Consider the following 22,653-nt stretch of genomic DNA (forward strand, 5'->3'; position numbering starts at 1 on the left):
CTGTGCATAAACATAATAGGGAATTAACTTCTGTTGATTCTATTTAGAATAATTTCTCTATGTCTTGTAAACTATTTTTTGTGCAGGGACTAAAGCGCCGTGAGCAAATTAAAACTAGATTTATTTATTTTTTTGAAAAAGTAAAATAAGTACAGGATGAAAGGAGCCAAAAACTCCTGTCAGACAAAAGAGAAAAACATTTGCCGCTGTGGAAGACAACAGGTTGGTCATGTGGTGGAATCTCAATTTCAGTTTGGAGCCTCAGGCCAAAACAGACCCCAGACCCCCCTCCTTCCCCAAACACCCCCCAAACTCAATACCTCCCACCTGCTCCCCCCACACAGTGTAGCCTTCTGCTTCACATCACTCCTTCAAAACCACTGGCTGCTGCCTTGTCATAGGTGGAACTATGTTGCTATGGTGTTTTGACCAATGGAATGGCATTTCCAGGAAAGCAGTCAGTCTCTGTCTTCTTCTCCCTTTCAGTAGCTCACCAGTCCACACACACACACACACACTGAAGCAGCCTGTTGAGCAAGAATCTAAATAACCCCCTGGTAACAACAGCAAGGCCCCTTCTTTGTTTGTGCAGTGAACACCGGTCAAGAGGTTGCATTCTTTATTTAAGAGAAAAAAGGAATGCCAGCAAACTGTCTTTAGCAGAAGACATAAGAGAGTACAAAGCGGCTCAGCTCAGCTAAAATATGATTAAGGTAAAGATCTAGCTATAGTGAGGGGGAAACGATTTATATGAGTATTTAATTGACTTTAAAAAAACAAAACGCTAATTTACCAGTTATTGCTCATTTAACTCTAAAATGATTGTTTTGTTGGGGCCTTGACTAAAAGTTAAAACTAAAATCTGGTTATGCACTTTATTATCTCCTTCTGGTCTTTATACCTTAAGAAAGACAGAAAACCCATTCATAATGTTATATATCAGAGTGCTTACTGTATGAAGCTGCCCATTAAAAAAATGCTCTTTTAACACTGAGGAGGATTGTTACATGCAGCTCAGTGGAAATGTGGGGCACATCTAGCATGGCCTTAGTTCCATTTCCCTATAGCCAAGAATCAGCCTCAGGTCAACAGGCCCACAGGGCTTTTTCACAGGACACATCTGACATACCACAAAGAAAGAAAAATAATAAAAGTTATATATATTATTAACATGTGTCATTTACTACAACTTTAATTGACCAGAATTGTTAATATTAACATTATGAGTGAAAATACTTGCTATGACAAAGGCCCATTCAGTATCTAATAAGTAGTAGTAATTCTAATCTCTGTACTATTCTAGGGTCTTTAACTTGAAATAGTCAGCACCTTTAGGTGACGGCTGTGGTGTTTTGGCGCTATATAAATAAAGCTGAATTAAATAGTGACAGTCACTGACATGGCATTGGTCTTTAATTAATCACAATGATATCAGCAACTCTTCATGTCACCCAGCTTTCCCATATATCCCAAACGAGTGATGCACACAGCTGCAGCTTCCTTCAGGTGTTTCCTGCGGAGCAGTTGAAGGACTTGCAGCCTGCTGCTGGAGCTAAATAGGAAGTCAGAGTAATTTTCGTCCTTCCCCACTTTAAGTTCTCACACTGACGAGCTCCTCAGTCCTTCACCCTTGAACGTGTTTTGTCCCACTTGCACTTCCTCTTCCATTATGTCCTTGCTGCTCTGCAACAATTCTATGAATCATTAATAAGAACATAAGGCAGCCTTTATGGCAATAAAGAATATTCCCTAAATCAGTAAGTCATTGTGAAAAGGGGGGCACTATGAAGAAATGCAAATTGCTGCTTCATCAAGGTCAATCTTTGGAAGTTAGAAGGTGCCGTCTCAATTTTAGGATGTGTTTAAATTTGGCTTTTTAAGACAAAAAAAACAAACAAACAAAAACAAATTTCTCTGAAAAGGTGCTTGAAACGTTTTACAGTTATGCACCTGGACTTTATCAGCAGTAGTAAACACTGAAACACAGAGGCATGTCTCCCCCCCCATTGATCCTGCATACACTTGTTTCTTGTGTAACTTGCTTTTACAGACTTCAAAATGCAAAAATCTATGAATTTTTTTGCAGTATTCTGACATCTAGTGGCTGAATTCTGTCATTACTTTTGTATTCAATGCTATAGTATTTTCTAACAAAATAATTTAGGCAGCCTTTTAACCTCCTGAGATCCGAGTAAAACTAAAGTATCTTTCAGTTTAACTTTGTCTACTACAGAGGAAATATAGTTTGGGCTTCATCTCTGGAGGATGTGTTTGAAGAATACAAAAACTAGCTCTAGAGCAAACACCAACTCTTGTGACAGAGGTATAGCATGACGAAGAAACAACACTCCAAGGATCCTGAATGGAAATCTTTGGCAGATGCCCATTACAAAGGCGCCAGACAATCAAAGAAATCAAAGATTTGGCTGGTGATTCCTTACATGTTTTTTGTGTCTTCATGCCCACTGAACCTAAAGTTTAACTTGGAAATTATGTGTACAAAACTTTCCAAATAAGCGCCCTGGGACATTTCAAAGATAGCTGCCAAAATTTACCTGAAGTAGTTACTGAAGTGTTACTGGGATAAACGTAGTTTTTAAAAGTCTATATATTATCTGTATCTATATACATCTCACTGGTTTTGTTAAGACATTCTGTGCCACACTAGCTTTAAAGTCACACAAAGAATAATTCATGAACTGCCAAACTTTATTTATAGATCAAAACAACGCACAGCATTAAAACATTTCAACACTGTAATGACATCCACCCACTGTCTGAAGAGAGTGAAAAGATGCAATCAAGCACTTCTGGTTTATCATCATGCTCAGAATTAACATTAGTCTGAAGATGAAAAATAATTCACCTTTTTTTTAAAAAAGAAAAGAAAAATCTGACTTTTATTGTGTCAAAGCCCAAGCAGACGTAGGTGAAAGAACGTCACTGAACATTTTTTGTGATGCTTTAAAAAGCATTCAATCATTCATTTTTTGTGGTGTTTCAGAGTGTTTCAGATGACTTGTTAGTATGTAGCCTGCATTGCAGTGAAGCACCAGGTCCTATGACAGGACATGGTGGGATCAGCCCAGAAAGAGGATCGGATGGGAGGGGAAAGGAAAGTTTTTAAGGGTTCTAAGAGGTGGGAGGGGGATTCAGGATTCAGTTACAGATAACAGGAGGGGTTGGGGAGGGCTGATTTCGAGGCTTTGTGTTCATTTCTTTTTGGTTTTTGGCTCCAGGGGTTGGCCAATATCCTTCCCACGTAGCTTCAGTCCTGTTCATGGTCAAAGGTAAAAACATGTGGGTCATACAGCCGAGAAAATAACATAATTCAACATTTTGTTTTGGAAAAATTTAAAGTAACACACTTACCGATTGCTCTTTCTATTTTCCCCATGACCTGGTTGTTGGGAATGGCTCTCCCACACTCATAGTCAGCAATGATTTGAGGCTTCTCATTAATTTTCTGAGGAAAAAGTGTGGAATAGATCATTTAGAACTTGTGGGTAGCACATTTCACATAACTGCAGGGTGATAATAAACACTCATTGTAAGGTTTGCACTGGAAAATTACTTTGCTAGCAAATACTTTAAAAAAAAAAAAAAAAAACCACAGCTAAAGTACAGTCATGGCTAAAATTTAAATTTTTTCAACAACTTTCCTTTCCTTTTTTAAGTTTCTATGATTACAGTGAGGAAAAAAAAAACTCACCATAGATTCTCAACTTGGCTAAGCTATCATGTTTGCCTTGTAGAAAAGTGCATGATCATGCACACATCACCCCCAAGTTGCTCTGGGATTGCTTGAAGAAGTTGATAACACTCTTAACATGGTCAATCCTTTAAAAAGCAAATGGAACCAAGCAGAAGACTACAAACTTTACTCGACTTTGAGTCCTGATAAGATGGGAACGGAGAGCTATCAGTCAGGATTTGGCCTTGAAGCACACCTCTTTGCATAAATTATTTTATTTATTATTTGTTTTTATTTATAATATTTATATATTTATTATTTATTATAAAACTCTGAAACTTCTGAAAGGCCTAGAGCTGAGCGATAGAACGATATGCATTGCGAAAAAACTTTTTCTCTATAGAAAAATTTAACTAATGCGATAGGCCTCATCTCTCTTGCTCTCTTAAAAAAAACAAAAAAACAAAAGAACAGCCAATCCAAATTAAGTAGCGCAGAGCCGAACCAATCACAGCCGCAGCGTCACGTCACGTGACTTGTTACACACAGCACAAGTGCCAAGCCGTACATGTGTATTTGTTTGAGAAGCAGCCAGCCGCCGTGCCACCCGGGTAACGGAGGAAATGAGTGTGCCGACTAGAAAAATCAACCGAGAGCGTGACCGAAGGTTACCGAAGAGAAAACAGATGATGGTTCCAATGCCGGAGAGATTGTCGAAAGGAAAGGCCAGAGAAGTTTCGGCTATTTCAAGTCTGACAAAAAACAGAGTAGCGCGCACTGTAAATTGTGCCGAAAGCAAGTCTGGAAATACAATAAACCTTTTTTATCACCTGAAGCAGTGCCACCCACTAGAGCATGCTCAATCTCTAACTGAAAGCGCTAATTCGTCATTTGTCCGACTAACGCTTTTTGTTTTTTTTTTATAGATAAAGTTGCACCTTGGATTTGAAGAATGTTCTGTTAGCATCTTTATTTTAAAACTGTTTGAAAAGCTAAGCTATACAACAAGGAGAGATTGAGAATTTCCTTTTAGTTCTCAGTTTATTTCATATTGACAAAAGTTAGTCAGTTTTGTCTGTTCTTCTGTAAAACAAACTAGATTTATTTTTAGAATTAATAATTTATTTCTAAGTGGAATTGACAATTTAGTAGTCTGTTTTGTTTGTTCCATTTTGAAATTTAAACTCTTTAGTGGCTGCCTTTTGTGTAGTTTGCAATATTTGCCTTTATTTATCTGAAAAAGTCTCATGTTCCTTAAGTACATCTACCCTGTTGAACTTATTATGGGAAATAAATATTTCAATCAAAACAAGCTGCTGATTATTTCACATTTTACTCGTGAGCAACGGCACATTTAAATCTTACAAATATAGTTATTTGGCTTATATCGTGATATATCGTTATCGCCTGAAATGAAAAAAAAAAAACATATTGTGATATGAAAAGAATCTTATATCGCCCAGCTCTAGAAAGGCCTGTCATTGTTCTTCACTATACCCCAGAAACATGTCAAACCGCTGAAACTGCTGAAACCTTTGCCCATGACTGTGATCATGTTAAAAACATGGATCATATTGATCTCACAACAACGTTCAAACAATTCGTCACTGACTTGGTTTGGTTTATCTTACTAAGTACTACTTTTTCTTTCGATACGTGTAGACTGCTTTCTGAGATGCTTTATAAAACCAGACATGGCACATTTTCCAGCAGTCTATGCACTGTTTATACAAGCATAATATATTTGTTTACTCACAGTGGCTAGATCTTTCTGGGTCAGGCCTTTTTCCTGTCTGCCTTGTTGAATGACCTTGCCCACCTCCAGAGGAACCCTATCATGGTGCAGCTCCTCTGTCTCCCTGTCCAGTTTGGCTGTATTTTTTGTCACAAGGTGCTGTTTGTTCTGCCCTGCAGCCCCTGCATGACAAGCCGTGGATAAAATCAAAGCATCACTGGGCAATGCGAATAATGCCGGGCATGCAAAGACTGCAGTAATCATAACACAGGTGAGTAAGAGGACTTCATTCTTATAGTGTAAAACCAACTACTGGGAATTTACATTTCTTGGATGTTTGAACTTCCTCCCCACGTCTCTGAGCAGATGTGATTGCCTGGGAAAAAAACAAAACAAAAAAATAGGACAAGTACAGGTCATAACATTGCAGCAGATTGCCCAGCTCTTGATACACACTCTTTAGCCTTATGCCATTTAGTTAATAAGTAACCAATCTGTTTATCAAAGCATATTGACTGAATTTAAGACAGTTCACCTTAGCACACAAACTGAACCTGAATACAAACAATATTTCAGATTTCTCAAGATAGAATAAGCAATCACACACAGAAATGTGACATTTAAGTCCACTCTTTTAAGAAAGGTGTCCTAAGGATTTATAACACTACAACCAACCCATATGAGCCCAAAATGACATCTTGAACCCTCCCCTTTCAATACACGTTTAAAACAGCAACAACAAAATGTCAAAATGGTGTCACAATCAGTTCTTAAACTTCAAAAATTAATTGTTTAGCGAGTCATTTTAATGTTTTTTTGAAGTACCACTTTAAGTTACAGTTAAATTATACTTGTGGCATTTAAAGACGTTCGCTACGTGCCTGCTGATGAGCATTCCCACCATTCGTATAAATAAACACCAAAGTGAGTGTGCCTTTATCCTGACCATCCACTACTGATAATATAGAGGCTACCCCGGCATTAGTGTGATCATTATCCGTGTGAAGTTTGTTTTGTTGAAGGTACCATATGCTACTAGAAACTGTGGCATAAAGAAAAATACACTTCAAGTTAGTGCAGGAAGGTTAGCTAGCTAGCCCTCCTTCGAAGACAGCTAGCACTTGCTTAGTTAAAAACACTCAAACAGACGGTTTAAATGTCTCCAATATGACCGGTCATCTAGAGGCGGTTCATCTTGCTAGCTAACATTAACGGAAACGGGCGTTCATATCTGTTGTTATTGAAGTAAACCAGAAGGATGTGCGATGGTTCTTAGCGCTTCAACTAACGACCACGTGCACAAAGAGCTTTTACCAACACATTACACACGATTAATTCACTCAGTAAGGTAGATATCCGAAAATGTTGTTAGTCAGCAAAAGTACGGAAGCACAAACGAAATACGGCGTTCGCACTAACCTGCTTGGATTTGGCCTGGGCAGCAGTCGGCCCCTTCTTCCTCAAGACAGTTACGGTGTCCCAGTCGCTTTCTGCCATGTTTGTCGGTTGTTCACACAATACCCGTAACGTTGAATATATATATAAAAATAAGTTTAGCTGACAATTTTCCTTCGGGGAAAGGTGTTTCTACTTTAACTAACCAGGCGCACCTTCCAGAATTATCGACCATGCGTTCTGCCAAAACTTTATTTACAACAATGTGGTTAACAATGACATAATGCTGGCCTGTCTTCAGCGACCTCTGCTGGTGATTTCACGGTTAAAGAGCACCTTGCATCAGACACGGACACAAACCCAAGTTTGTTTGTTTTTTTTTTTTTGGGGGGGGGTTCTTCAAAATATTAAACTTTATTAAGAAACAGTATACAGAACATGTATACAATCAGAACAAAATTAACATATGCCAGGGGGTGTAATACAAGGAATTACAAACATTCAAATAATTTGTAATTACTACAAATAGTAATAGTTTTCATAGCCTTTTTGTTAAGTGATCCACTAATCAATTTTATGTAACATAAAACATCATTATAGTAATGTTTAAAATTAGACACAAACCCAAGTTTTGTTTTGTTTTTTTTTTGTTTGTTTTTTTTTCAAAATATTAAACTTTATTAAGAAACAGTATACAGAACATGTATACAATCAGAACAAAATTAACATATGCCAGGGGGTGTAATACAAAGAATTACATACATTCAAATAATTTGTAATTACTACAAATAGTAATAGTTTTCATAGACTTTTTGTTAAGTGATCCACTAATCAATTTTATGTAACATAAAACATCATTATAGTAATGTTTAAAATTAGGTTTTTTGTTACTGTATTTGCATTTGTGAAAATAAAATTTAGCTAAGATAACTAATAAGTTTATTATAAAGTAAACATCTTCTTTTTTTTGCCTTCGAAAGAAACAAAATACAACATTTTCCCATTTCACAGTAAAGTCATTATAGAGATGTCCAGCAATGAATCTACTGAAGTCTTTCCAAAATGTTCTAGCGTATGAACAGATCCAGAAGAGGTGTTGCACAGTCTCAGGATGGCTTCCACAAAATCCACAGTTCACATTTATGTCCCTTTTGAACTTCGTCATGTAATGATTAGCAGGATAAAATTTATGCAATATTTTAAATGAGACTTCCTTCACTTTATTCGTTACCAGATACTTGTTAGGAATTGTCCATACTCTTTTCCAGTTAATGTCACTGACAAAGGAATTCCAATAAGAGACCACATGTGGGATAGTTAGAGATTCTGTCTGGAACAAAGCACAAATATTCTTATTACTTTTACTGTGGTTTGTTAGACAGATTCTTCCTATGTGTGAATCTAAAGGGTTGGGGAGAGAAACAGATGATATGCAAGGTTGAATACCTTTAAAAAGCATTATAATACCCGTAGGTATTGCATCAAATAATATGGCATATTCTTTGGGTGTGGCTGGAAATTTATAGGTGTTTAAAAATTCTGAGTAGGACATGAGCTGCCCATTAGGATTAAACAGCTGATTCACTAAAACAATCCGTTTGTCAACCCACCTAGAAAAAAATAATAATTTTTTTTTATACACTATGTTCCTATTATTCCAAATTGAATACGTATGGGGTGTAAAGTTGTGTTTATATATAAGGGACCAAGCTAATAGAACTTGTTTGTGAAACATCGAGAGCTTTTCTGGAAGCTTATCTATATTATAATCACAACCTAAGATAAAACTTAGACCACCAAACTTAAAGAAAATGTAGTGAGGAATAAAATTCCAAATGGATACCGGATTTTTAAGAAAATGTTTAGCCCAATTAATCTTAAATGTATTGTTTAGAGTAGTAAAATCCAAAACATTGAGACCACCGTGTTCATAGTCATTCATCAATACACTTTTTCAGATTGTAATGTGTCCGGTTTTTCCAAAGGAAGTTGAAGAGCATTCGGTCAATATCCTTACAAGTTTTGCCGTCCACATGCAGAGAAATTGCTGCATAAGTCAGTCGAGACAGACCTTCTGCTTTTGAGAGCAATACCCTTCCTCTTATACTTAAATCTCTCTGCAACCATTGATTTAATTTGGTTTGAGATTTTTTAATAATTGGGGGAAAATTTAGTAAAATTCTGTCTTTTGTATCTTTGCAGATAATCAGACCTATATATGTTGCTTCATTTTTAACTGTTATATTACAAATACTCTGAACATTACACTCTTTGACAGGTAATAACTGACATTTATTTAAGTTTAGGACCAATCCAGACCCTTTTGAGAAATCCTCTATTACACGTAAAGCAATTGGCACTTGGCTGGCATTTTTAAGAAAAATTGTGGTATCATCTGCCAATTGACTGATGACAATCTCTCTGTCTGCTATGTTTATACCCTTCACAGGGCTATTCGAAATATGAGAGGCAAGAATTTGGGTGAAAAGTAAAAAAAGATAAGGGCTAATCGGGCAACCTTGGCGTACACCTCGATTAAGACTAAAACGAGAAGTGGTGCCATTTTTCATTCTAATAGAACTATTAGCATTGGAATACAGAGTTTTGATAGCTCTGCAGAAGATATCACCAAAACCAAATTTCTGAAGTGTAAGAAATATCAATTCATGCTCAATTGAGTCAAAGGCTTTATAGAAGTCCAGGAGAAGGATAAATGAGTCATCAGATATTAATGCTGAGTAGTCCAGAATATCCAAGACGAGTCTAATATTATTGGAGATGTGTCTGTTTGTCATAAAACCAGACTGTGTCTCGGACACAAACCCAAGTGCCCCTATCCGGTTGTTCAGTGATGACGCGACGAATCCTACTTCCGGGTCTAAAGTAGTCTGCATTTAATATGGCTTTTGTGTTGTTAACATGTTTAATGTTATGTCTTTTCTTCTATTTAATCTCAAAAAGCTCCCAAAACAGTCAGTGATCACTGTTGACCTCCCTCGGCTTTTATTACCGCTAATCATTTATTTAAGCTCAGTTTTTAAAACCTTAGGATGTAACTACAGCCCAGCCCATGCAGCAGTATATGAATGACTAACCTCGTATTGTGGATGGATTATCTCAGTTGTTCTCCTGGCTGAAGTTTGGTCCTTTTACAGCATCCTGCCATGCGATTACATTTGTTCCTGACCACCGAGAACACTCACGTTAACTTTTATTGAGTGGGAAAAAAAGTTAGCTTGTTTATATTATGCTAACATAGCTGTGTCGCAAGCGGTCACGTAGCACATCGTTAAATACCAGCTAGCCAAACTTCAGTAACCCTACAAACGTCACTGCTATTTAGTTTTCTGTCTTCATTTATGCTGGAAGTGATAACAGAGCTGTACGTTTTAATTTGTTTCCAAAACCCCGCAGTCAGGACATGCTATATTGTATTTGGATAGAAGCTAGCAAGCTAACTTCCTGCTAACTTCTAACTCCGTTAAATGTCATAAATTCAGTTTTCATGGATGCCTGGATGTTAAACTCAATTGTTACACCCGGTAGAGCAGAACGCTGATCATTTTATTAAAGATGAAAGACTTTAGACAGTTTTTCAACTCTCAGTAATGCCATAGTGATTGTTTGATATATGGACCTGCAGCAGAGTTTAGACCCAGACACGGCTAGTGACGTCAGACTGAACAATCGGATATTGTTGTTACGAGATTTGTGTGAAGTCACCACACAAGCCAGTATACCATTATTTCCGGCCCCAAAGCCCGAAAAATAACAAAATAATAATAATAAAACCTAATCAAACATGTGAATCATTGAGAACAAGATTTCCATTAAGAATTAAAGTCAGTGGAAGACAGAATACATGAATGAATAATAAGTAGACAAGTTGTGGTTGTGGAATGATATAGGATGTTTGGGATGGAAGTAGCTGACCCTTAAAGAGGGCAGCCGAAACAAGAGTGAAGTCATCGCACTATTTACAGTTTTTGAAACATAACTTAACAAAGTAACAAATTTCCTACTTTGCAATATATCAAAAATGTTTAGATAGTTTAACTGACTATGTAAAAATGTTCAAGTTGCTAAAAGACAGAGCTGAGAAGAGACAATCTTACAAAATAAAAATCAAAAGCCATGGTTTTATTAACAATACAGGGTGTTCAGTAACATAGTACACACCAGAAGAAAACCACATTAAAGTATTAAATGCATGAAAACTATAGCTATAACAAAATGTGAAGCATTGTCATGTTATTTTGAAACCTCAGCTGACATATGGAGCTGGTTAAACGGTCACCAATTACAGGACATTTCAGAGGCCGCATCGCTGCCACGTCGTGTGCGAATGGGGGACCAGCCACACTCTGACAGAGCATCATCTGCTTGGTGGAGACGACCCCAGCGGTACCCATATTTGGAACTCTGTTTTCCTGCCCATGCACGAGGTTTTGGATTCATCTGGAAAACATACAAAGAATTTTCACGGTTATTTTCCAATTCATGAGTAAGCTACCCTAACAATCATTGCAACTGATCCTAAATCTTTTTGCCATCAGAGTTTTTGGTGTATACTTTCAGGTCTTCCTACCAGTGCCCAAGCGAACCCTAATGACATCATTTTTTAAAAGTGGAAGGGAGTCCTGTCTTCATTGCTGAAGTGACAGTTTTTTGACTGATAATGCTGGAAAATGAGTTATGAGAAAAAGACAGACGTTTTATTACATCCCCTCAGACAACCCATCCCGTTCCCACCTGAATAAAAACAGTGGTGTTCATGTGAAGAGTCTCAACTCGCTCAGACAGGTGATTCAGCCACTCCAAATGGTCACTGATAGACTGGCTTAGATCACTGTTGCTCTGAATTTAAAACAAAACAAAACAAAAAAGGTTTGTTTATAATACAATTTTATTAAACAATTGTTTATATGATAGATAAGCATTTTAATGAAAGTACCCCAGACAAGTTATCCTTCAGTTCAACAGCACCAAGGCGAACATGCTCCAGTTTGTCAATCTGCTCTTTCAGGCGGTCATCAAGCTCCTGCATCATCATCAGGCCTTCATCGGGCCTGACAGCACTTTTGGCGGTCATCCTGGATCAGAGAAGCAGACCTGTTATGCAAAGATGTTTCAGCTTATAGTACCACCCTATAGGAATGTATTGGCATCAACCAAGAGCATGTTATGCCTAATGTCATTTGTTTTTTTGTGAACATGTAAACAGTTCGATATGTTAGCTGAGGTTTTGCTTTTGATTTTTGATATTTGTTTTAATCTTTTTGAATACACTGTTTTTGTTTGTTTTGTTTACTGGGCAGGTTTTTAACATTTTCTGTATTTCTGGGGTTGAAATCTGAGAAACTGGTGTTTATTAACAAACCACCAGGGGACGACACAGTTCTCATTCCACACAGATTTGCTGCAGAGTGGCCTTCTGTGATGCAAAGGAACACATCTAGCTTCCTGTTGATCTGAATTCACATAAACACATATAATGGTCTCACTGGAAAAGTGGCTGTCAAGAAGACATTTTTAAGGAAGGAAACAGGGGGGAATTAAAATTAAACAAGAACTGGACTGAAAGTCTGTGGCAAAAAGTCTGACTGAGTGATGAATCCAAATCATCATCAATACATATGAGGCCAGAAAAAAGGTAAGACTGTGGGTGTCTAAAGCCACATTTAAAACACAGTGCAGGCTGTTTCATGATTTGGAGCTCCATTTCAGCCAGTGGTACTGGAAAGCTTGTCGCAATTAACAGAATTATGAACACAGAAAAAAAAGTCACATCTTAGGAAGCATGCATTGAAAATGGCTTAATTTTTCAGCATCCCAAGGATCCCTGAATAGATAAAACACACAATCTGATACTATCAGTCATGGATTGGCCTTCATGGAGCCTGGTTTGACATTATTGAATGAAGTAATTCTTTAAGAGGCTTGGAGAATCATTCCCGGAGACTACTTAAAGAAATTACGAGAAAACCTGCCTCAGAGTGTGAAGAATAAAGGTGCTCATACCAATATAGATACCATATATGCCAGCAATATAAAGCACCTTGAGTTGAATTGCAACAATTTCAGCATTGTTGCAATGCACCGATTAAGAGTGACTTCCGATCTTGCGTCTCCTTACAAAAATAAAAAAAAAAGATGAACCGAGAGCTGGCAGTTCTCAGGTGTGTGGAGCAAACACCTCAGACTGACCTTCTCTATAGTGTTAAGTAACAAAACTCTACCAAGCAGCTTTTTTTTCTCTTTTTTTGCCAGCTCTTTATTTATGGTAGAAGGCTCAAATGAACAACAATGTAGAATTTTCCTTTGTTTTGAACAGGCACAGAAATGTGTTAATTATTCCTTTTCTTTATCTATTCTGAATCAGTTAAGACACACTATACAACAAACAACTAGACCACCTGAATATTAACAGCATAAATAACATTGCGTTGTCTTCAAATGCAAGCTGAATATGTGAGTGCAAATAAACTTAGCAATCAAAATCAGTCGACAGTCATCTATTAATTAAAAATGACAATATAATAATTCGAACATAAATGTTCTATTTTTTATTTTCATAAATCAGTTGAAGAGTTAACTTTATGCGGCAAAGATGGCTGCCGTATGTTCTGTTAAGGAGCGATATGGATTTTTTTTTCTTTTTAAGCAACTTTTCCGTGAACTGCTAACGGGGTCTGACGAATATTAAATATTAAAAAAATCCTATTAACGATTATCGTCTGTGTGAGCAGGCAGTAATGAGGAAAAACAGCCAGCTTTTAGCCAAGAGCCATTTTCCCCTGTTTGGATTCTGTTTGTAGTAGAAAATGCTGAAAAAAAAGAAAATTAACTAATTAATTATTTTTTTTTAAATCTAAGTTTTCAGATAAATTCAGAGCGAGGCGGTACTTTTTCGCTGTTTATCGTTATCGTCACGAGTGCAGCACAGGAAGAAAAACGTCGAAGAAGATGGTGCAGCTTTCTGTCCTCAGACAGCGAAGAAGAAGAAAGAAAAGTTACCTTAGCTATCTGGATAAGAAACACTCCAAAAGCTTCGTGGAAAGCCGCGCGGTGAGGTATGCAAACTCCCGCTCCGCATCCAGGAAGGAAGGAGAAACTTTCTTCGTCCAGACTCGCCTCCTTTGGGTTTTTTTACGCCGCAAAAATCTCCGGAATCTCTGACCCGAGTGACGTCACCGTGCCTGAACTACACAAGTGCGTTGTTGTCGTGTTACTACGGAAGTTATTAATACATGTGGACGTTTACTAAAGGTAACTTTGTGATTACAGTTAAACAATGTACAGCACAAAAGAAATAAAGCAGCAAAGGCGTTGCTCCCAAGACACAAAAACCTGCATTGTGTGTCCACTGCTGACCGAATAATAGAGTGGGTGTAAAAAAATCTGAAGAGAGTTAGAGTGGGGTTTTTTTTAGAGTGGAGGAAAAAAAAGGCAGAAAAATACGTGGAGCTTTTTCAGTTTTCTTTTTGTGCCTCCTCAGTTTTCGTGACCCTTACATTTATTTTGTGGGCCTTGGGGAGTTTACCAGAATTTCTAATCAGAGTGCTTGATGATCATACAAAATATATCAAAAACCATTATTTAGATGCCACAGCCTACCTATGTATTGTTGCTTACTATATCCATCCCTTTATGTCCACAGTTTGCGCTTCTTCGGGACAGCATGCCATGTCACAAAGCTCAGACTACCTCAAACTGCTTTCTTGGACATTGAAATGAATCCACAGTCAATCTCAGTCCATCAGAGGACCTTTGGGATGTGCTGGAACAGGAGTTTCGCATCCTGATGTGCAGTCAACAAATGGAACCAAAATCTCTGGGGAATGTTTCCAGCAACTTGTTGAATTCATGCAAAAAAAAAAAAAAAGTTTAACCTGAGGGAAAAAGGTTGAGTCCAACCCAGTCTTGCCTTTCTGGTGTCTGGTAAGTGTATTTCCTGCATGGATTTCATGGGGTATGTCAAAGTTGATCTTAAGTGGGCCAGACCAAATGAAATTCTCTTTTCTGTCAACACAAAGAAGTTTAACTACACATTAAATCCTTAAGATATCATTGTATAAGAAAAAACAAGTATAATTTCAACAGTATGTCTCATTTTTTTTCTACATGATAAAGAAATGTTGCTGTAACAAAGAAAGAAATCTGTCAACATGACTCGCAGGGCTTAAACTGTAAGAAATAAATATATAATAAATATTTCTCTAATAAATAAAGTGTCCTAATGAAAAAATGATGGTAGCTTGTTGGCCAGGCTGTCCTATAATACTAAAATAAAGTTTTTGTTTATTCTTTTTTTTCTAAACTGTTGAGCCAAAAGGTTTTCATATTCTCTTAATTTAATGTTCATCTATTACTTCATTTCCTTAGGATAGTATGAATGGCATGGAAGTCTTTATCAGTAGGAAAAGCTGTAAAACCTATAAAAATAAACGGAGAAGCACAAAATCCATGTTCCCCTTCACATCTTTCAGTGGGCCAGATTTGATTAAGAGTGACTTCCAATCTTGGGTCTCCTTACAAAAATGAAAACAATGATGAACTAAGAGCTGGCAGTCCTCAGGTGTGTGGCGCAAACACCTCAGACTGAACTTGTCTATCTTCAGTGTTAAAAACAAACATGGTTAGCAGAGCCTAAAACTTTTAAAAAACTTTTTTTTTTTTAAACTTTCCTTTGAAATTCACATATTTAGTACACAGTTAACCTTAGTGCCCATCAAGGACACCACACATTCAACAAACTGCAAACTATTCATCCCAATAATTGCTGCCATCAGAAGAATCTGAGGTACGAGAGTGCGAGTACAGAAACAACTGTGCATTTAAGAAATCACAACTGCTTTATTTATTTTCTCTCAATAAGCTCTTTTTCTTTAACAAGGGAGAGTAATGACCAAATACCTGAAAGGATAAAGGTCAGAGAGGATAAATAGAATGCTGGATCAGCTGTAGAAAGCACTGGTCCTCTGACAAAAACTGAAATATGCATCTTAAAAGTTAAAAAAAAAAACAAAAAACAAACAACCTCAAAATGGGCAACATTGCGGTGCAGGTACAATGATGAGAAGCGCCAAGATCCTTTCAAGAAAGGGGTAAGAGGCCAAAAAAACCAACAACAAAAAATAACCCACACTCCAAGCCCGATAAACCTAACAGGTGAAAGCAGTCCGTTCTGAGAACACAGTGACCTTTTTTTTTTTTTTTTTTAAACATCGAATCCTTTATAGTGCCACAATATCTAAAATGAAATGCAAGTTTAAGCCTCCCTTTGCTCACAAGGCTCAACTGTACAGTTAAGTATGCGTATACACATATAGCAGTGAAACACTGTTGTAAAGATAAACATTTGTAGTGTCATGGAGCATTATAGTAAGCAGTAACAGTTATGGCAGGGGCGTCATGAGTTTCAAATTGAGCGCCCGTTATAAAAACAGAAGACGAACAAAAATAAATGATTCCATCAGCTTCACATTTTCAAACAGAACACTTTTTTTTTGTTTTTTTGTTTTAAAGTCCTTCGTAGTCTGCTGGATCTGCTGTGCTCGCACACACAAAAAAAAAGAAAAGAAAAAAGGGTGGATTTGAGTTTAACAAGCAAACACCCCTCGTTATGTGATAATTAGCTTCTAACGGAGGAAAAAAATTAATTGGACCCTGATTGTGATTATAGTTAGGCTGCATTTATTGCTAGTGCCACCTCAGAAACCAGATTTTGAATTATCAGATAGTGATGAGATTTTTTTTTTTTCTTTTTTTTCAATAACTCCCCTCAGTGATTTTGAAATGGGATCTGAACAATATGGAAGTCTTTCAGGAGCCCTAAAGAAAAAGAAAACAAACGCTAATGGATGTTAAAGAAGGAAAAAAGAAAAATCGCTTACATCACATGTTCATTAACACAGTTTGATTTCATTACAGCCCAAAGCAAAGCGATAAGAAAGCAAACATTTCAATCAGCTGTCTGAGAGTCCTTTTACAGCAACTGTGAATGCCCACCTCTCAGCCCTCCAAAACTTCACAATGAACCCACAAATGTTTTCAGCGTGGTCAATCCAAATCCACACACACACCCCCGCACGCACACAGAGCACACGTCAGCATAATAAATGCCGAGTTCAGGTACAGTCTTTGTGAAATGTTGCTAGCTTCTAGGTAGATGTCCTGCAAGTTTACACACATTCAACACATCACATGCACACGCCATCGATGCCAGTGAACTTCCCATGGAAGCAACATAATTTTGGTAAAACCTCCATCTCTTTTTTTTCTCCTTTCAATTTACATACAGAGTGAGCAACAGAATCTAAAAGCAAAGAACGGTTTAAAGAGAAAAAAATGTTTCTAAGAATCTAAGCAGTTTTTACGCAGTTCATGTGTTGGGTTAAGTAGCCCAAAAAAGACGCATTTCTGAGGTGATCCACTTGACTTCTGCTATGTTTGACATGCATGATGCCCAACAATTGCGTTTTATTTTTTTCCTGGGTTAATGAAATAAGTCTTTTAGCATTAGTATGGATGTCTGGGTCGTGACTTTATTTACCAGAAAAAAATACCAAAGAAAAACAAAAAGTGCCCCACACTGCATTTAAAAAAAAAAAAAAAAAAATGTTAGCAGACTTTGTTTCTCAGTTGTATGAAGTTCCTGTCGGGTCTTTAAGGGATGCAGTCCATAAACAGGGAGTAATTACAGTTTGGCAAAACAGTATGGAAAATGAACCATGTGAGCTGGCCATTTTCCTCTTCCCCCACTTCAGAGAAAACGCACACACAAAAACAAAATGTCTTTTCTTCTTACCAATATCCCCTTAAAAGTGACTAATAATAAATTAAAGAGGACCTTGAAGAGATCTGTTTAAAAGACTGTGTTTATGCATATATTTATATATATTTATATATCTCTATACGTGATGTGAAATAACAGTGTCCAGTTCTGAAAGTTCAAGAGGGGGCATTTCATTATGTTGTCTGCCTGCAGGCCCCGGGCCTTGGAGCCTTGGGGGTAAGGTGGGTTTTAAAAAGGCTGACAGTGGTCAATGAGCTTTGTGTTGGCAGGCTTGGTGGTGATGAGGATTTTAAGGTCCATTATTACGCCTTGCCCTCTTCTACTTTGACAGCCTGGGGTTTGATGGCTCCAGTGCGTGCTGGTTTGGCTTGGCCTGTGGAAGGTAGGGGCTCCTGGAGTTTGCTGGTCATGCCCCCGGACGGTGTTTTGCCCTCTCCCACCGCCTTGCGTACATCTCTTATTGTTTTATTCTGTACAAAAAAGAAAGAGGACCTATTAAAGAGACAGCAGTGCTTGGTAAGCCGTACATACAGGGAGTGCAGAATTATTAGGTAAGTAGTATTTTTGAGGAATAATGTTATTATTGAACAACAACCATGTTCTCAATGAACCCAAAAAACTCATTAATATCAAAGCTGAATGTTTTTGGAAGTAGTTTTTAGTTTGTTTTTAGTTTTAGCTATTTTAGGGGGATATCTGTGTGTGCAGGTGACTATTACTGTGCATAATTATTAGGCAACTTAACAAAAAACAAATATATACCCATTTCAATTATTTATTTTTACCAGTGAAACCAATATAACATCTCCACATTCACAAATATACATTTCTGACATTCAAAAACAAAACAAAAACAAATCAGCGACCAATATAGCCACCTTTCTTTGCAAGGACACTCAAAAGCCTGCCATCCATGGATTCTGTCAGTGTTGTGATCTGTTCACCATCAACATTGCGTGCAGCAGCAACCACAGCCTCCCAGACACTGTTCAGAGAGGTGTACTGTTTTCCCTCCTTGTAAATCTCACATTTGATGATGGACCACAGGTTCTCAATGGGGTTCAGATCAGGTGAACAAGGAGGCCATGTCATTAGTTTTTCTTCTTTTATACCCTTTCTTGCCAGCCACGCTGTGGAGTACTTGGACGCGTGTGATGGAGCATTGTCCTGCATGAAAATCATGTTTTTCTTGAAGGATGCAGACTTCTTCCTGTACCACTGCTTGAAGAAGGTGTCTTCCAGAAACTGGCAGTAGGACTGGGAGTTGAGCTTGACTCCATCCTCAACCCGAAAAGGCCCCACAAGCTCATCTTTGATGATACCAGCCCAAACCAGTACTCCACCTCCACCTTGCTGGGGTCTGAGTCGGACTGGAGCTCTCTGCCCTTTACCAATCCAGCCACGGGCCCATCCATCTGGCCCATCAAGACTCTCTCTCATTTCATCAGTCCATAAAACCTTAGAAAAATCAGTCTTGAGATATTTCTTGGCCCAGTCTTGACGTTTCAAGCTTGTGTGTCTTGTTCAGTGGTGGTCGTCTTTCAGCCTTTCTTACCTTGGCCATGTCTCTGAGTATTGCACACCTTGTGCTTTTGGGCACTCCAGTGATGTTGCAGCTCTGAAATATGGCCAAACTGGTGGCAAGTGGCATCTTAGCAGCTGCATGCTTGACTTTTCTCAGTTCATGGGCAGTTATTTTGCGCCTTGGTTTTTCCACACGCTTCTTGCGACCCTGTTGACTATTTTGAATGAAACGCTTGATTGTTCGATGATCACGCTTCAGAAGCTTTGCAATTTTGAGACTGCTGCATCCCTCTGCAAGATATCTCACTATTTTTGACTTTTCTGAGCCTGTCAAGTCCTTCTTTTGACCCATTTTGCCAAAGGAAAGGATGTTGCCTAATAATTATGCACACCTGATATAGGGTGTTGATGTCATTAGACCACACCCCTTCTCATTACAGAGATGCACATCACCTAATATGCTTAATTGGTAGTAGGCTTTCGAGCCTATACAGCTTGGAGTAAGACAACATGCATGAAGAGGATGATGTGGACAAAATACTCATTTTCCTAATAATTCTGCACTCCCTGTATATGCACCAACAAGTGTTTTATGTAACACCATAAAAGTCTCACATTACTGAAAATGAATTCAACACTAAAAAAATGTTACATTTTTAAGTCAAATCACACAACAGTGAACATGAAAAGCATTTCAAAATAAGAGAAAGATAAAATGGATTAAATTAAATTACCTATATTTACAGTGGGTGGCTCACCTTCATGCCATCCTCTTGCCCTTTAACTGGGGGCTCGGAAGCTGAAGGAGGGATGGAGTGGGGAGGGTCACGGCCAGGATTGGGGTAAGGGGGGGAACGGATGATGACGGGCTTATTGACCTGCATAACAGGTCTCTGAATAGGGTTGGGGAAGGGGCCTGTGGTGGGGGGACGCATGTGCATCACCATGCTGCCCTGAGCAGGAGGGACCTGTTGGTCACAGAGGAAACAACAGGAGGAAAAGCAGGTGAAGGGTTGGGAAATAAATGAAATGCAAATAATTAGCAAGTGCTGAATTTCTTAACACATTTTTAGACTTGACTTTTAGATTCCAAATACTGATGTTCAGGCTAAAGGATGTAGCGATCCTACATTAGGATACGATATTGGCAGCAGTATGCATCAAAGACTCTCACTGAGCAGAAAAGAGACCAGTAACAAATACCTTTAAAAAAAATAAAAAACATCTTGGTCCTCCTGTTATTTATTTAAAATAATAAAGCCCAAGCGAGTAAGTGCATATTCTTGTATTTGTATTTACCTGTGACAGTTTACTTGAATAACGTTCAAATCCAAGTCTGATACTGGCTTAGACATAAAATACCGGGGGGCTGCCAGTGCTACCCCTCAGCCTCCTAGTAAATACACATACGGTATGAATTTAAAACTCCTATGACTTTGAAATTCATACCGTATGTAAAAACAAAAATGATTCTCCGTCTCTTCTTTAAAGTAAAGTGTAGAGCTTACTCGTACTTAGTGCTCTGTATGAGCAGAAACCAAGGTAATGGTCCTGGAAAGGTTTTTTGTTTTGTTTTGTTTTTTACAGTATACTATATTTTAATTTAGGGCTGTGCGATATGACCAAAATCTCATATCCCGATATAAGAATTCTATCGTCCCGATAACATTATAAATCACAAAAATGTAACATTTTCTGTAAATTCTGTGAATCTCGGTCAGCTCGACTTGCGTGAAGTGTTTCCAGCTGCGCGTCGTGTATTTGGAGTCGAGTGTTTTAACAGATGCATGAAACGATACATTTTTAGACATAGGTTGTAACGGCTGCCGTTTTCTTTGTGTTTATTACACGGCGTGCTGTGGGGAAAAGCCTGTTCTAACGTTTCAGTCTGGCGGCTCTTTTTTAATTCTCATCCGTAAATAATCTGCTCTTTCACATGATTTAGTTTATTTTGAAAAATCTCAACAGGATCTTGAGCTTTATTGTGAAAGGTTTATGTGGAACATAAACAAGTGGACACGCGATGCTGTTACCGTCATTGTTGCTAACCACAACGCATAAAAACAGGCGCTTGTCCGTCTGTAGTGTGGTTATATTAAATATAAGAGAAAGAGAAAACTTTAAGAAATTAATATAGCCACTACAGTGACCATCAAAAAGATGAAAAATATTGCCGTAAACAGTTTATTTTGTGACACCACGAAACAAACGATAGCGTAAAATGAAACGATAGACGTTTTTATATCGTCATCCGATATATATCGTTATATCGAACAGCCCTATTCTAATTGCATAATGGTGCATTTAACTAATCATACCTAGAAAATAAAACATACATATAGGAATATATTGTGTGGCCCACTTTTAAAACAATGGTCGCATAAAAAGAAAAAAAAAAAATGGTAATATTTTAAGGTGAAAAATCCATACCTGCTGAGCAAAATGTGTAGGCAGAGGGCCTACAGGTCCTCCAGGACCAGAGGGCTTCCCGCCGGGGCTAGCAGAGCCAGGTCTGATATAAAAAAATAATAATAATACAAATGAATTAGCCAACTGTGCACTGTTACACAGTGGAGCACATCTGAAGTGATAAAAAGATCTACATAACTAACTTCTACTACCTTCCTCAAATTATTTCCACTCACCTGTAAGAACCTCCAGACATGCCTGGGGAATGATTGGGCTTCTCGGAGAACTGAAAACCTTTCATTTCCATCTGTGGACCCTGACAGTGGAGAGACACACAGAGGTACATTGTCAGACAACTGTAGTGGAATTTCAGTAATGGTCAGCGGTGTAACAGGTAAAAATGGCACACCAGTGCTGAGATATCTAATGGATGGAAAGTTGAGTAACATGAAGCCAGTAAGGCTCACCTCTCTGCTGCCAGTCATGACAGCTGCCTGCGACCCTGGTGGTAGCATTCGGCGTGGGGCTCCCACTGACAAGTTCTGTCCCTGCTGCAGCTGGATGGACTGTGGGAGGATGAGGTGTTGTTGAGCTGAACCATAACGCAGCTGAGAGCCAGGCAGGGGCATAGTGACCTGGTGAGAATGAAGAATTGATTGTAAGCCTTTAATATAAGACAACAGTCCAATTATGCCATTTATATGACGGCTTATATTTGTTAGGCTAAAACAAACACTATGAACAATTTTAAAATCCTCTTATACGTTAAAATGGATATTTTAGTCCTGAGCAGCAACAGCCCACAAACCTGAATGAGCTGAGAGTCCATTAACTGTGAAGAGCCCATGCCAGGCCCTTGGTTCATCTGACTATCATAGACTAGCTGCTGGCTGCCATTCATAGGCTGGTAGTGTGAGCCTGACTGGGGTTTAACCATGTCTGATGGCTGCATGCCAGGGAAAGCTGAGTATGGGCCCTTGAGAGGGGCTCCACCTGACAGTACCATGGGGCTGGGCTGTGACAAGTTGGGGTGCATGTAAACCTGGGACCTGAAAAAGGAAGGAAAAGAAAAGCAGAGTGACACAATGAGCGAAAGGA

The 22,653-nt window shown here is 38.2% G+C and overlaps 2 protein-coding genes across 4 annotated transcripts in view; both read right to left on the reverse strand.

Annotated features, from left to right (window-relative positions):
- Positions 1-2,681: 2,681 nt before the first annotated feature.
- On the reverse strand, positions 2,682-7,121 carry edf1 (endothelial differentiation-related factor 1). The gene is made up of 5 exons (XM_026173646.1): positions 6,849-7,121; positions 5,754-5,805; positions 5,451-5,611; positions 3,373-3,466; positions 2,682-3,274 (listed from the first exon to the last, which is right to left on the reverse strand). The coding sequence occupies exons 1-5, from the start codon at positions 6,924-6,926 to the stop codon at positions 3,213-3,215; spliced, it is 447 nt and encodes a 148-aa protein (XP_026029431.1). The 5' UTR covers positions 6,927-7,121; the 3' UTR covers positions 2,682-3,212.
- An 8,539-nt stretch (positions 7,122-15,660) lies between these two features.
- The window catches only part of prrc2b (proline-rich coiled-coil 2B), a 28,096-nt gene continuing 21,103 nt past the window's right edge, over positions 15,661-22,653 (reverse strand). For all 3 annotated transcript variants that reach the window (XM_026173650.1, XM_026173649.1, XM_026173648.1), the window contains exons 26-31: positions 22,364-22,604; positions 22,023-22,190; positions 21,792-21,871; positions 21,577-21,658; positions 19,905-20,114; positions 15,661-18,092 (exon numbers count right to left, since the gene is read on the reverse strand). In XM_026173650.1, the coding sequence (XP_026029435.1) occupies positions 17,925-18,092; positions 19,905-20,114; positions 21,577-21,658; positions 21,792-21,871; positions 22,023-22,190; positions 22,364-22,604 (949 nt within the window). In that variant the 3' untranslated portion in view covers positions 15,661-17,924. The remainder of the gene's footprint in view (positions 18,093-19,904; positions 20,115-21,576; positions 21,659-21,791; positions 21,872-22,022; positions 22,191-22,363; positions 22,605-22,653) is intronic.

Source organism: Astatotilapia calliptera, chromosome 7 (genome assembly GCF_900246225.1).
Source record: "Astatotilapia calliptera chromosome 7, fAstCal1.2, whole genome shotgun sequence".
Classification (NCBI taxonomy): Eukaryota; Metazoa; Chordata; class Actinopteri; order Cichliformes; family Cichlidae; genus Astatotilapia; species Astatotilapia calliptera.

Coding starts and splice junctions, on each gene's coding strand:
- edf1 (XM_026173646.1), bottom strand. CDS start 6,926: ATGGCAGAAAGCGACTGGGACACCGTAACTGTCTTGAGGAAGAAGGGG. Junction 5,612..5,753: donor AGTTCAAACATCCAAGAAAT/GTAAATTCCCAG, acceptor CTTGTCATGCAG/GGGCTGCAGGGCAGAACAAA. Junction 3,467..5,450: donor CCCAGAAAGATCTAGCCACT/GTGAGTAAACAA, acceptor CTTTTTCCTCAG/AAAATTAATGAGAAGCCTCA.